The sequence below is a fragment of the Carcharodon carcharias genome, chromosome 12 (assembly GCF_017639515.1).
Source record: "Carcharodon carcharias isolate sCarCar2 chromosome 12, sCarCar2.pri, whole genome shotgun sequence".
Taxonomy (NCBI): domain Eukaryota; kingdom Metazoa; phylum Chordata; class Chondrichthyes; order Lamniformes; family Lamnidae; genus Carcharodon; species Carcharodon carcharias.
Window position 1 is genome coordinate 60700993 of NC_054478.1, and position 15445 is coordinate 60716437.

Genomic DNA, 15445 nt, shown 5'->3' on the forward strand with positions numbered 1-15445 from the left:
GGATCTTTTAATCCCCAATCTACTATGTTGGATATGCCCATGATTCTTAGCATTAACTATTGCTGGAAACTCTATTTTGAGGAAGGCATTGGACATTTTTCCCACAGCTATGAGGCTTTGAGGGAAAACATGGTCTCAGAAAGTTGGGTTAAATGCAACTCATCCCAAGTTTGCTCAACAGTGGGTCAGTGCTGAAAGTAACGTACATTAAATTGTAATTATGTCAGCATTTTCAACCAAACATGTTCATATACATTCTGACTAGCTTTCTTTTTATTTTCAGCAAACAGTACGCGTCGTAGTAAACTACAAAAAAACCCAGAAAACCATAGTACGTGTTAGTCCCCTCGTTCCTCTTCAAGAACTGGTTCCAATAATCAGCAACAAATGTGAATTTGACCCAAAGAACACCATTCTTGTTAAAGACTTTGAGTGTCAGGAGCCCTATGACTTAACAAAATCTCTGAAGGAGCTTGGTTTACGGGAAGTGTATGCATTGGACACTAGCATAGGTAAGTACCTGGCTGAGGCCACTGAATGTTGTAGTGCAATAATTTCTAACACAACTTTGATTGCTGTAGCACGATAATCTAAAAAATATGGAGCAGTAAAATTTGAAATGTAGCACTTTAAATCTGTACGTCAAGATTTTATTTAAGATATACCTGTTGCCTAACTTTTTATTTCTGATCTAAAAATAAAACTGTATCAGAGAGACTGAATTGTCATCACAACTGACATAGATGAGTTTAACAGTTTTGACAAAAACTTAAATATCTATAGCGCTTTCCATGTAGATACACATCCCAAGCTGCATGAGAGCTTTAATCAGGCAAAAATAAATGCTGAAACAAAGAAAAAGATACTAGGAGGAATGATCAAAAACTTGGTCAAAGGGATTGGTTTTATGCAGACCTTTAAAGGAGAAGACTTGCCTAGGGAGACAGAAAAGTTCAGAGGGAAATCCAGAGGCGAAAGCACTGAAAGCATGGCCACCAATGGTGTGACAAGTGAGTGGGTATGAAAAAACAAGTCAGAGAAACAGTGCTCCTGGAATGGATTTGTTAGAGATTTTTGTGTTGGGTGGTGGTGCCATGCAACACTTGGATGAGAGTTGCATTCAATTTTGTAGCTTTTGGGACTCTGAGCCAATGTATTGTCGGAAAGGACAACAATGAGCCCTCTACATTTTCTTTGTTGTGCATGGTCTGTTTATTTAAGTGCACAGAAACTTTAATCATTTTTGTGTGGCTGTGCAAGGAACAGCTTGTGAGTGGGCTGTGCAGTACCTTCATGGTTGTGGAACAGCCATGTGCATCCACAGCTTAGCGGGAACATTGAAGGATGGGAGTGATGAGTGAGTAGGACAAGCTGAATTTATGATGATCGGAAAATTGAAAGCTAGCCAGAAGAGTATTGAAGTGGTTGATGATGAAGGTAGCAAAGTCATGGATGAAAGTTTCAATGACCGATGGACAGAGGCAGGTGATATTATGGAGCTGAAAATTTCTTCCTTTGTGATGGATGTATGTGTGAGGTCAGAAGCTCATTTTGGGGTTGAATAGGATAATGAGTTTCCGAATTGTCAGGGAGGAGGAATGTGATCAGTGACAAGAGCTAGGTGTTGTCAACATATATGTGTGAAAGTTGATCCATATCTGCAGATGATATTGCCAAGGGAAAAATGTAAGTAACAGTTATTGTTATAAACTATATTTCCATAAATGAATAATATTCTGCAAAGTAGTAACTTTATAGATACTGGAAATTGGATAATTAAAGATGTGACTTCCAACTTTTTTAGGATGTTCCCAGGGTAATTTTCAAGGTGGATCCATTCAGCAAGGTAATGACTTTTCTGACTTAAATCCAGAGAATTTTGTAAAGTATTTAGATTTTCTATTGCCTTAACTCACGCTGAAGTTATGCCTTACACTCGTGTATGTGTGTATCTCTCAATTGCTCTCCTTCTTCTGTTTCCTTTTCTTTCTCGCTCTTCCCCACCCCACTTGTTTTTTTACCCTCTTCCTCTTTCTCAATTCCTTTTTCCCCATTCCCATCTGTTAGCCTGGGTGTCTGTCTGCCTCTATCACTGCAATTTGTAAAAATCAGTCCTATTTAAGTGCAATCCATAGCTATCTCTTGTGCTGTTGTATTCTTTACAGTGCATAACCTAAAGATATATTAGAAGTGTTTATTGAGAAGTGTTTTCTTGATGCAGCACCTAGCTTAACTGGAGCGGGGAATGCTAATTGTAATAGACAATTATGGACAATTGTAAAATAAAAGTGCATTATTTGTTGTGTTGTACTATTCGTAGACACAACTAAGATATGTACTGTGCAACCAATGTTTACTGCCTTCTTTTCTAACTTCCTACAAACTTACTCTGTGTTTAGGACAACCTCAGATTCCTGAAAATATAACTTTGGAGAAGGAAAACAAAGGTTTCTTCAATATTTTTAGACTGAGCAAGAAGAAACGGGAAAAAGTAAGCTTCTTACAAGGGTTTTAATAATTTTTCTGTATTTAGTCTGTCAAACTTTAGGTGGCTAGTGCAGAGCAATAGGCATTCTCTGTACATGCTAAATAGCCTTGCTTTTTGAATAATTGTGCACAATTCCACATTGGTTTAAGAGAAGGAAGTTACCCTCCAGTACAGGAACAAATAAATGTAGTTGCTTTTTTAAAAATTGGAGCCAAGAACATCAGTTTACGTTTCCGTTTCTAAATGGTCCAGCTTAAATTCTGAAAGTACAATTCCATTTTTAGAAAAGATCCTAATTTCATTGATAACATGATATTAGACTTGATTTGAGTAGTTCAATTAAATTTTCAATTGAGTTAATTGAACTCAAACAGCCAGAGTGTAAAAGGATAACATTGGTTGATGTGTGATGCTAACACTTCAACTTGACCTATCTACTTTAATCTGATTTACATACTATTTCTCCATATCTGTTTTATACTTTTTAAATATGTAACCATTGTGCATTGTAGCCTAGTGGTTTTGATGCTGGACTGGTCACCCTGAAGTTTAGGCTAGCAGAACTGACTGTTGTAAAAACACTGCTGCTCTATTGATGTTCTTCAGGGAAAGAAACGCTCCCCTTAACCAGTTTGGCCAACATAAAACTGCAAAAGCACACTATGTAATTGACTCATAATGTCCTCTGATGTGACTTAGCAAGACAATTCTTGTAAAACAGCCATATCAGAACCAGAGACATCAGACTGACCTATCAGCAACTACCCAGGCAGTGAATTAGCCCGTTCAACCCTGCAACTTGCTTTTCATCAATCATGTTAAAAGCAATAGAAGAAATAGTTGATGGTACCATAAAACGATACTATTCACCAATAATCTGGTTACCCACTTTCATTTTGGGTTTTGTCAGAAGCACTTGGCTCCTGGCTTTGTCATGATCTTAACCCAGACTTGGATGCAAGAGCTGAAGGTCACATGCCAGAACATCCTACGCCAAACTGATCGAATAAGTGATTGGAGTCAAGGAAGACGATCCAGGTTTTTGGAGGCCAGTCATCAAGAGCCCAAACCATTCTGTTGTCCTTGGCTCAATCATCTTCAGCTTCTTCATCAATTGGCTTTCCTTCCATCATATCATCAGCAGTGAGATTATTTGCTAATTGTTCTAAATTGTTTGACTCCAAACACAGCTTCAGATAATAAAGTAGCACATACCAGCCTATAGCAGGAAAATACTGTATTCTAGAAATACTCAGCAGGTCAGGCAGCATTTGTGGAGCCTGAAACAGTTAATGGCTGGTCCCACCAGTGGCAGGAATTGACGCCGGTTTTCAGTTTTTATTTCAGAGTTCCAGCATCAGCACTATTTTGCTTTTGTAACTGAGTAACATGACCCGTGTGAGCAACAACAAATTTGGATACCAGCAGGATGTTTAAAATCAGCTACTAGCTCTTTGTTCTTTGACTCCCTAGTAGCACCATTAATACTGAAAATGTTACAATTCCTCATGATTGCAGTAACTTTTAATGCAGGAGAGCATTTTTAAAAAGTAAGCTTCTACTCTCATTTCTAGCCAGCAAGTGCCCCTGCAACTCCACTAGTAAGTCAACAGAGACCACTTGGCATGAGCAGTTCAAGTGCTTATTGCCCAACGTATGAATCTAATACTTTACCTTCAGATCTGCCAAAAAAAAGACGAGCACCTGCACCACCCTTATCTGTTTCACAGAGTTTTCCAAAAGATTTAACTCGGCAATCATCGACTAGGACTACATCCTGTATTTTTCCAGATGATTCTGTCAATGATACTGCACAGGTCAGTGAAGTAGGTGCTACTTTTAATATAACTAGTAGCAATCTTAAAACGGTATTTTGTATTGTTACTGTTTAAGTTTGGATTTCTGCATCTAGCTTTTATGTTTCAGCCCACTTTGGTGGATTAATTGGGCTTTAACCCTTAAGATATGTTTTCTGTAACCAATGTAAATTACACTAGCTTGCCATGTATTTGATTGACTGCACATCTGCAGAGCATTAGTTTCATCTTTACTGTCCTTTGTTTCATTTTCTGGTTGGTTGAATTGCTGTTACTCCCTCGTCTGATATCTAGTTGGAACTGTAGAATATGTGCTTGCTCATAGCTTTTTGCATTAATTATCAAAATCTTGATTGTCCACCTCCTCACTTAAGTAATCTTGAACTAGGTTTTCCTTTCAGATATGGGATCAGAGAATGAAAGAATTTTGTCAACTGCAGATTGAATGGATAACAGCTTTATTAATACTGCCTGTCTCATTTCGCAAACCTCAAAACCATGAAGTAAATTAGGAGTTTCAATCTTCCATTTTATAGTATTCCTAGCTTCCCTCACCATTTAATATCAGAAATAAGAATGTGAACCTGTAGAAAATGCAAGAGTCAGTCTTCTGTACTGAAAACTCAGCAATATTGTGGCCATCACTAGCGTTTGATGCTGGTTGACTAGATAGTATTGAATCCCTAGGGGAACTGCACAATAGATGCCTCAGTGCCGAATTTTTCAGGGAAAGTGAAGAACAGTGAGATTCAGGGTTATATGTGTTTTCAATTCTTATCCACTCCCCCTCAGCTTCATGCTATTCACCACAGCAGAACCAAAATCTTGTTCTCCCATAACCTCACTTTCAGTCTGTGGGGTTCTTTCCAAGTAAAGGAAGGTTTAGGGGGCTTACTTTCTGTTCAGTGCCAGTGCTTCCTCAGTGTCTTAAAAAAAAGAAAGAAACCTTCAAACCAAAACTAGTTTGGTCTTCCTCTCCAACACAGCACAGATGATACCAGGGGAGCGATGGTGTAGTGATATTACTGATGGACTAGTAATCCAGAGACCTAGGGTAATGCTCTGGGGACCCTGGTTTGAATCCTGCCACGGCGGACAAGTGGAATTTGAGTTCATTAAAAATCTGGAATTAAAAGTCTAATGATGACCATGAAACCATTGTTGATTGTTGTAAAAACCCATCTGGTTCATTAATACCCTTTAGGGAAGGAAATCTGCTATCCTTACCTGTCTGGTCTACATGCGACTCCAGACCCACAGCAGTGTAGTTGGCTCTTAAATGCCCTCTGAACAAGGGCAATTAAGGATGGGTATTAAATGCTGGCCCAGCCAGCGATGCCCACATCCCATGAATGAATAAAAACAAACACTGATGGTGAGAAGCTCTGTTTTCACTGGACATTCATCCTCACACCATTCTTGGGAGCTGAGCAAGTGCTACTTGATGCATTTAAAAAAGAACATATTTTATTGCATTGTTGTAATTTTAAGAATGGTTCCTTTGCTGTCTTCACAACATACAATATCTTTAGAAAAAGAAAATTAAGGACAAATTCCATTCCTTCAACCCTGTCCCCACATGCCCTGCAAATTTCTTCCTTTTGTAAAGACAATAACTCATGCTGGGGTAACATTTTGCAGGTACCATAAATTGTGGTGTATAAGTCTCTCTGGTGTACAAGACAAATTCATTTTTTTCAGCCCCAAAAGTCATGCTTGTCATATAAGTTGACCCCCCTTTTACATCCATGACATGCTATACTTGCATCAGTCGTCGACCTCAATTTTTTACCACACAAATGGATGTTTTACTTAGCATCTTATAACTGGGTGCAAGGGATCAAACAGTTAATACAACTGTGTTGCATAGATACACGGGAGTTTAAGACATCCCCACGCAGAGCAGATCCCACATGGCAAACGACAAAGATGGCGAACATCCATACCCATGCTGGCAGTTCACTTTTATACTCTGTGTATAAGTTGGCCCCCATTTTCAGAGGGATTTATTGAGGCTTCAAAGGTTGACTTAAATGGTGACATCTGTGGTACTAGCAACTCTCTAATACCCTGCCTAAGTAACTATTCTTCTTATAAACCAAGACTTAAGTGAGAGCACAAGTATTAGAAGAGCAAATACAGTTGGTAGGAATAAAATAATTCTCTCTAGATAGTAAAGCCACTTTAAAGTAAATTACTTAAACTTTTAATTAGTCAATATTTAATGTATTACACTGTTCAAATACAGTAGATCACGTTTTTAAGCATTCTTGATACAAAGAGCTTTTGAAATGTCTGGAACTGTGTAAGGTTATTTGGTTAATCTAAAAATGTAGAAATTTGCATGGGTGGATTTACCACAACGGCTATTTTAACAAAGCTCTTGCTTCAAAATATTTCACTGTAGCACATTGTATGATGAGGTTTCTTTGTGTGATTGTGGTTCCACAACCCAAGTTTTGTCCAAATGATACCTCAGTGTAGGAGTCTCCTCCTAACCTATAACCCTTCACTTGGCTTCAAACATGAGTGAACCAACTTGAATTTAGTTACATGATTCAATTGATAAAATCAAAGGTCACTGTGCTCTGTTTTATAAACCTCTTATCTACCTATTCTTTATGCAAGTCTGCTGAACTTGGAGTGTTTTTCTTAAGCTGGCATGTTTCTACTTGTAATTGAACCATTTGCTTTTCACACATTGGTCAAAGGTACTGACCTCCTGCAGTGTTTGGAAAATAACTGAGAATTTATATCTGTGGTACAGATCAAGTAAGGATGCGGTGGACATGTTATTTGTCCTGACTGCCAGTTACATCAGGAGATCCAATCAATTTTAGTGGTTGGATCTCATTAATGTACAACAAATGAGTTGCTACTGGTAATTGTGCCCAAAACAAAAACAGAATTACCTGGAAAAACTCAGCAGGTCCGGCAGCATCGGCAGAGAAGAAAAGAGTCGACATTTCGAGTCCTCATGACCCTTCAACAGAACTGCTGCTTACAGGTTGCTCGATGTTTGGGAGAATGAGAAATCGGGGACCTGCAGCAGCATCTTAAAAGGGGTATGTGGCAGCATGGGGAATGAAATGGAGTACCAGGTTTCAACATCAAGAACGTTTTAAAGCAGTATCCACATGTAATCCTTTAAGACTCAACGCATTTGAGACCAAATGAAAATAAAGCACAAGAGTTGCATCCAGCTTTCCATGACTCCAGCTGAGGTCACTTTAAAGATCATCGTAAATAGTTGCCTGCCAACATATAGTGCGCACAATTTCTGAATGGTGTTGAGGAAGTAGTGATGGCTGAGCTGGCTGAGACAGAAATGGTATTGAAGGTCCTGACAATATCAGATGACCCCTTGTGTCATGAGTGCTGGCTACGTAAACAGAAGTCCACCCGAAAATTGGAACAGGCAAACTTTGTTTGTCATGTTTTTGCCAAATTTTTATCCTGCTGCCACCCCACTTACAGCTGTAATTTTGAGTCTATGCTGCTGGTGTAGGGAGTTACATCACTTGGCAGCAAAAATCAGAATTTAAGGTCTCCAGTGTTCAATATTTTATGACCAATAAAATGCCAGAAAGTTATGGGAACTGGGCACATAGATTCCAGGATTATGCGGTTGACAGTCAGTGACAGCACGACTTATTACATGCCCCCAATTTAAACTAGTCATTTTGGCTGCCCTATTTTCTAATTAGTTTTGGTTAGGAAAGTAGAGTGTTTAGTTTTGCTGGGTTTTGCCTCCAGGAATCCAAACTGAGATTTTGTTTTCCTGGACAATGATTTTCAGTTTTGCATTTATCTTGAATGGCTGAAAGTGTATTGAATGTCATATCTTGCATTGCATATCAGATTAAGTGCAATATGTAGGTCAGCTCAACAGAATTTTCTTAATTTTGATCAATTAAGTATAAGTGCTTTAAACAAGTTGTTATAAAGTAAAGGAGGATCAATATGTACCAGCACGAATAAGTGTTGCACAGCAAGGACTTTCTCTTGTTTTGTATGTATTTTAAAATTCTAGATTCTCGTACCTCAAAAAGCTCCTTGATTTTGTTTTATTTTAATATTCTGATTAAACCAGAAATTATAGCACAGTAGGGAAGGATTTTTCTTATTTCTACTATGTCCTATTACCATAATCATGCTCATGGACAGAATCATAACAAGTGAGGGTTTCCCCTTAGGATAGTTCGTGGACCTCCGGAATTATAAGAGCAAAACGCACACGACACAGAGTTTGGCTAACCCTAGATTCATTCACTTAATGGACTTACAAACTTCCCTCCCCAGTACAAATCCTGCTGTGACCTATCTGGAATTTAGACCAATCCCACAACACAAAACCCCTATACAAGGTTGACTGAAACATACACAAATTACCACTGCTCAAACCCCTCCAAGATTTGACTGCAACTTACAAAATTACCCCAGTACAAATCCATCTACGATTTGACTGGACCTTACAATCACTCACACAGCTGGTTACCAGTGTTGATTGTAGGCCTGGATCTAGGGATAACCAATCTCCGTCCTTCTCCTTCTGACTGCAGTAACCGCACTCCGGTGTCGTCCTCCTTTGATGATAATTCATAACACAATGTCACAAGCACATCTCCTATTGCCATCCTGCTGAATCGTCCAGTAGTTAACACCTTTCTATATCTTTAGTTTATTCCATGACCTGATCTAGAGCAGACTGGATGGACAAAATCAGTTCACATGTTTTTTCCATAACAAAAAACAATACAATCTCTACCCCAGTGAAGGATATCTGGCTCCAGGGTTGACGGATGTGTGAATGCACCTACCCTTCCTGGCAGGGACTAATGGCCATTGTCCTGGGCTGTTTTTTAAATGATTATAGCATTCTCAATTTCTTCATCGAGTTTTACAGTGGCAGTTGTCCTGTACCATTGTTTATGATCAAAACTCTTCCAGTCTCATAATTGCATTAGGCAATGATGTTACCTTACACCATTGTTTGTGGTAATGTTTTCCTCCAGTCTCTGAATGAGACAGTTTCGGCTGGCTGTGATGTAACAGTTAACCCCTTCATACCCGTATAGCTCACCTCTGTATGTTGTGTTGAGGTTTTGCTATTTATAATTTACAGTCGAGGTCATATTGTGGTTTTTGGGGTTTAATAACATATGATTTTACAGTTCAGGGTGGTCATATCCTTCATACCTTAAGGACAACGAGCGGGATTTTCCACACCCACCCACTGCCGTGGTCTTCTGGTCCCGCCACAAGTCAGTGGACTTCTGGCTGGGGTACCGCCTCGACCGCAGCGGATCCCGCCCACGACAGGGCAGGAAAATCCCGGCCCATGTCCCAGACGTCACCATCACCATCCCTGGATATGCCCTGTCCCACCAACGGGACAAACCCACCAGAGGTGGCAACACAGTGGCAAACAGTCAGGAGGGAGTTGCCCTGGGAGTTCTCGACATCGACTCTGGACCCCATCAAGTGAGCGAGGAAATGTCCTGCTGATTGCCACCCCCCCTCCTCTCCCGCCAGCTGATGGATTAGTACTCCTCCATGTTGATCATCACTTGGAGGAAGCACAGAAGCTGGCAGGGCACAGAATGCACTCTGGGTGGGGGACATCAATGCCCATCACCAAGAGGGGCTTGGTAGCATCATTAATGAATAAACTAGCCAAGTCCTGAAGGACATAGCTGCTAAACTGGGTCTGCGGCAGGTGATGAGGGTAACCAACAAGAGAGAAAAACATACTTGAGCTTGTCCTCACTATTCTAGCTGTTGCAGCTACATCTTTCCATGACAATATGGTAGGAGCGAAGGAGCGACCACCACATAGTCCTTGTGGAGATGAAATCCCATCTTCACATTGAGGATACCCTCCATTGTGTTGTGTGGTACTACCACTGCGCTAAATGGGATAGATTTTGAACAGATCTAGCAACTCAAAACTGGGCATCCATGAGGTACTGTGAGCCATCAGCAGCAACAGAATTGTATTCAACTACAATCTGTAACCTCATGGACCAGCATATCCTGCACTCTACCATCAAGGCAGGGGATCAACTCTGGTTCAATGAAGAATGCAGGAGGGCATGCCAGGAGCAGCACCAGGCATACCTAAAAATGAGGTGTCAACCTGGTGAAGCTATGGCACAGGACAGCTTGCATGCCAAACAGCAAAGGCAGCACAGATAGATGGAGCTAAGTGATTCCATCACAAACAGCCCAGATCTTAGTCCTACCACATCCAGTCATGAACGGTGGTGGACAACTAAACAACTAACAAAGAGGAGGCTCCACAAATATCCCTATCCTCAATGATGGGGGAGCCCAGCACAACAGTGCAAAAGATAAAGCTGAAGTATTTGCAACAATCTTCAGCCAGAAGTGCTGAGTGGATGATCCATCTGGGCCTTCTGTGGAGGCCCTTAGCATCACAGAAACCAGGCTTCAGCCAATTCAGTTATTCCACGTGATGTCAAGAAATGGCTGAAGGCACTGAATACCACAAAGGCTATGGGCCCAGACAACATTCCAGCAGTACTGGAGACTTGTGCTGCAGACCTGGCTGCGCCCTTAGCTAAGCTGTTCCAATACAGCTACAATACTGGCATCTACCTGGCAACATGGAAAAAACTGCCCAGGTATGTCCTGTCCATAAAAAGCAGGACAAATCAAACCCCGCCAATTACTGTCCCATCAATCTGCGCTCAATCATCAGCAAATGATGGAAAGTGTTGTTGACAGTGCTATCAAGTGGTACTTACTCAGCAATAACCTCACTGACACTTAGTTTGGGTTCCGCCAGGGCCACTCAGCTCCTTACCTCATTACTGCCTCAGTTCAGCCTCAAACATGGACAAAAGAGCTGATCTCAAGAAGTGAGGTGAAAGTGATTGGCCTTGACATCAAAACAACATTTGACCGAGTGTGGCATCAAGGAGGCCTAGCAAAAGTGGAGTCAGTGGGAATTGGTGGGGCGGATAGCTCGCCACTGGTTGGAGTCATACCTAGCACAAAGGAAGGTGGTTCTGTTTGTTAAAGGTCAATCATCTCAGTTCCAGGACACCACTGCAGGAGTTCCTCAGGGTAGTGTCCTAAGCCTAACCATCTTCAGCTACTTCACCAATGACCTTCCCTCTATCATAAAGTCAGAAGTGGGGAAGTTTGCTGATGATTACGTAATGTTCAACACCATTCGCAACTCCTCAGATACTGAAGCAGTCGATGCCTATATGCAGCATGATCTAACCAACATTTAGGCTTGGGCTGATAAGTGGCAAGTAACATTCATGCCACACAAGTGCCAGACAGTGACCACCTCCAGCAGGAGAGAATCCAAACATCTCCCCTTGACATTCAATGGCATTACCATGGCTGAATACCCCACTACCAACACCATGGGGTTAACCATTGACCAGAAACTGAACTGGACCAGCCATATAAATAGGGTGACTACAAGAACAGGTCAGGAGCTGGGAATTCTGTGGCGAGCAACTCACCTCCTGACTTCCCAAAGCCTTTCCAACCTCTAAGGCACAAGTCAGGAGAGATGGAATATTCTCCACTTGCCTCGATGAGTGCAGCTCCAACAAGAGAAGCTCGATACCATCCAGGACAAAGCAGACCGCTTGATTGGCACCCCATCTATTACCTTCAACATCCACACCCTCCACCATTGAAGACAGTGGCAGCACTATATACCATCTACAAGTTGCACCGCAGCAATTCGCCAGGGCTCCTTTGATAACACCTTCCAAACCCATGACCTCTACCACCTAGAAGGACAAGGGCAGCAGATGCATGGGAACACAATCACCTGCAAGTTCTGCTCCAAGCCACACACCATCCTGACCTGAAACTATTTTGTCGTTCCTTTGCTGTTGTTGGGTCAAAACCCTGGCACTCCATTCCTAACAGCACTGTGGATGTTCCTGGAACACATGGACTGCAGGGGTTCAGGAAGGCAGCTCACCACCACCTTCTCAAGGGCAATTACGGATAGACAATAAATGCTGACTGAGCCAGCGATGCCCACATCCTTTGAAAGAATTAAAAGAAACATGTATAGTTTGGGGCGCGTTGCTTTGATGGTTGTCGGTGAAAAGATTCTGTCACTTAGACACTAATCACTTCCCAGAACAGTAAGAAGAAAATGTCAAATGTTTGTTTCAAAATCTAAATAGGATGAGAGAATGTGCTATCATATTTAATGCAAGAAACAAAATACTGCTTTTTAGGCAATTCTGTTGAGATCTGATTCAATTATGAAAACTTCACAGAATCACAGAATGGTTACAGCACAGAAAGAGGCCATTCGGCATCTTGTGTCTGTGGTGGCTTTGTGAAGGAGCAATTTACCTAATGCCTCTCCCTAGCCTTCTCCCTGTTGCCCTGAGGATTCTTCATTTTCAGATAATAATGCAGTTCCTCGTAAATGCCTTGATTGAACCTGCATGCTCTACATTCTTAGGCAGTGCTTTCTGGATCCCAGTTACTCACTGTGAAAACAAAAACAGAAATACCTGGAAAAACTCAGCAGGTCTGGCAGCATCGGCGTAGAAGAGCAAAGTTGACGTTTTGAATCCTCATGACCCTTCAACAGAACTAAGAAATAGGAAAGGGGTGAAATATAAACTAGTTTGGGGGGGGGGGTTGTTGGGACAGGCAAGTAGTGATAGGAGGAGATAACCAAAAGATGTCACAGACAAAAGAACAAAGAGGTGTTGTAGGTGGTGATATTATCTAAAAGAATGTGCTAATTAAGATTGGAGAGCAGGACAAGCAAGGTAGCTCTAGTGGGGATAGGGTGAAATAAGACTAAAAGGGCATAAAAGGTATAGATTTAAAAATAATGGAAATAGGTGGGAAAAGAAAAATCTATATAAATTATTGGAAAAAACAAAAGGGAGGGGGAAGAAACGGAAAGGGGCTGGGGATGGAGGAGGGAGTTCAAGATCTAAAGTTGTTGAACTCAATATTCAGTCTGGAAGGCTGTAAAGTGCCTAGTTGGAAGATGACTATCTGTACCTTGCTTGTCCTGCAATCCTCTCTTAATTAGCACATTCTTTTAGATAATATCACCACCTTCAACACCTCTTTGTTCTTTTGTCTGTAACATTTTTTGGTTATCTCCTCCTATTACTGCTTGCTTGTCCCAACAACCCCCCCCACACCCCCACTTAAACCAGCTTATATTTCACCCCTTTCCTATTTCTACTTAGTTCTGTTGAAGGGTCATGAGGACTCGAAATGTCAACTTTGCTCTTCTCCGCCGATGCTGCCAGACCTGCTGAGTTTTTCCAGGTATTTCTGTTTTTGTTTTGGATTTCCAGCATCCACAGTTTTTTGTTTTTAACTCACTGTGAAAAGTTTTTCCTCATGCCTCTTTTGCTAATTACCTTGAACCTGTGCCCTCCTCTTGTCCTTCTACAAATATCTTAAACCTTGTTAATCCTGATCAGGTATAAAATATGAATCAAAAATGCAAATAAGCACTTTTCTATTATTACACTGCTGAAGTAACGATGTTATCATCACACCTCTTGGCAAGTATATGCTATTGCAGCAGCTGTAGCATTACCAGCCAGTAGTTGCATAAAATCACTCAACCACAAGAGGACACTCTTGAACAGAAAACCATATTTGTAAGTTTCCATTTCAAGTTATCAAAAGCTACAATTTTTTTTCCAGATCCTAATTTTTTTATTCTTTCACAAGATGTGGGTGTCGCTGACCAGGCCAGTATTTTTATTTCCTATCCCTAATTGCCCTTGAGGAGATGGTGGTGAGCCAACTACTGTTGTAGTTTTGTTAACTTAGTGACAGCTGCATATAGCCGTTACAGTCAAAACAGACAGAATAATTAATGTCACATGCAGTATGATTGATTTTACTCTTTGATGGTACCAGCAGTTACTTGGAACTTTATAACATTGGCCGGAATCGCCGCACCCATTGGCGGTGGGTACGTTTGGTGTGTGAGCGGACAATATGGCGAGAAGGCCAAAATCAGTTTTACGCCGTCATGAAACCAGTTTGTAGTTGCCTGGTCTGCCCATCAAGGGCAGGGCGTGATTCCTGCCATCCAACATGGGGAACTTAATTGTAATGCATTTGCATCTCAACATGTGCCTGCATGCTGGGTTCATTTCACCGCCCCCCACCCCGATGTCAAATTTATCTCCCACGTTGGCATAACTTCAGAACGTGATTTACAACTGCCTTTAAAAGGTGACCTTAACTTCAAGGGGAACTTGGAGGTGAGTGCACACAACCACACAACCTTGTGCAGCACTTGCAAGCATCACCTATAGAACATCAAGGAAGAGGGGTCACAGGCAAGTCTCTCTTTCCTGGCTGGTTTTCGGTGCTGGGCTGCGGCAACGGCTCCAAGTTTGCGGGGTGGCAAGGAAGCACAGACTGATGGAAGGACAAAGTGCAAGCTGGGGGTGGAAGGGGGTGGTGCGTGGTGGAGGGAATGGGTGAGGGAAGCAACCACACACTTGGAAAGCTTGTCAAAAGTGAGCATTCTTCTGCAACTGAGACCAATAGCAGCAGCTCCATTGCCATGCTTGGAGTCAGGCCTCTGAAGCTTTTCAGCCCACTCAAGCAACACAAAAGCATGAAAGCGCCACCAAATGCCCCAGAACGTTTCACTCCTCGGGTGCAGACTGCAAATCAATGTGCGTTTTAGGGGGAAGCAGAACGATTGGATGACTGGGCCAGTTGTAGAACCCCCTTATGAAAGGTGGCCATGGGGCAGTCACTGGTGGAGGAGTTCAGAGCCCCTTGCAATATCTTTATTCAGGTTTGGACCAGTGTCCATCATGGTTCATCACAGCCTTGCAGTGTGGGTTGGGAGAATACCTGTGCCTGAGCTGAAAGAACAGCATACAGTGGAATGGCCGAACCTGCCGCCAATCGGTCAAGTGGAATGGGGCAGAGGTGGATGGGGTTTCGGACAGCTAATGAGCACACTACACACTGGCCATCCAAGTAGTGGTTAGCACTCTCTGGCATGCACGGTGGGGCCTTGAGATGCAGCTATAGCTGGAGACTTAACCAAGAGAGGTCCTTAGAAGACATATGCTAACCCATTCATTTCTCGTAGATCCTGCAGGAGGAGAACATCAGG

General features: G+C 41.8%; 1 protein-coding gene across 2 annotated transcripts in view; it reads left to right on the plus strand.

Annotated features, from left to right (window-relative positions):
* Window positions 1–15445, plus strand: part of cobll1b (cordon-bleu WH2 repeat protein-like 1b) — a 192715-nt gene that overhangs the window by 141121 nt on the left and 36149 nt on the right. Inside the window, exons 5-8 of one of the 2 annotated variants that reach the window (XM_041201523.1) lie at window positions 284–512; window positions 1805–1846; window positions 2400–2491; window positions 4063–4314. In XM_041201523.1, coding sequence (XP_041057457.1) covers window positions 284–512; window positions 1805–1846; window positions 2400–2491; window positions 4063–4314 — 615 coding nt within the window. The remainder of the gene's footprint in view (window positions 1–283; window positions 513–1804; window positions 1847–2399; window positions 2492–4062; window positions 4315–15445) is intronic. The other variant, XM_041201524.1, reaches the window with a different exon arrangement.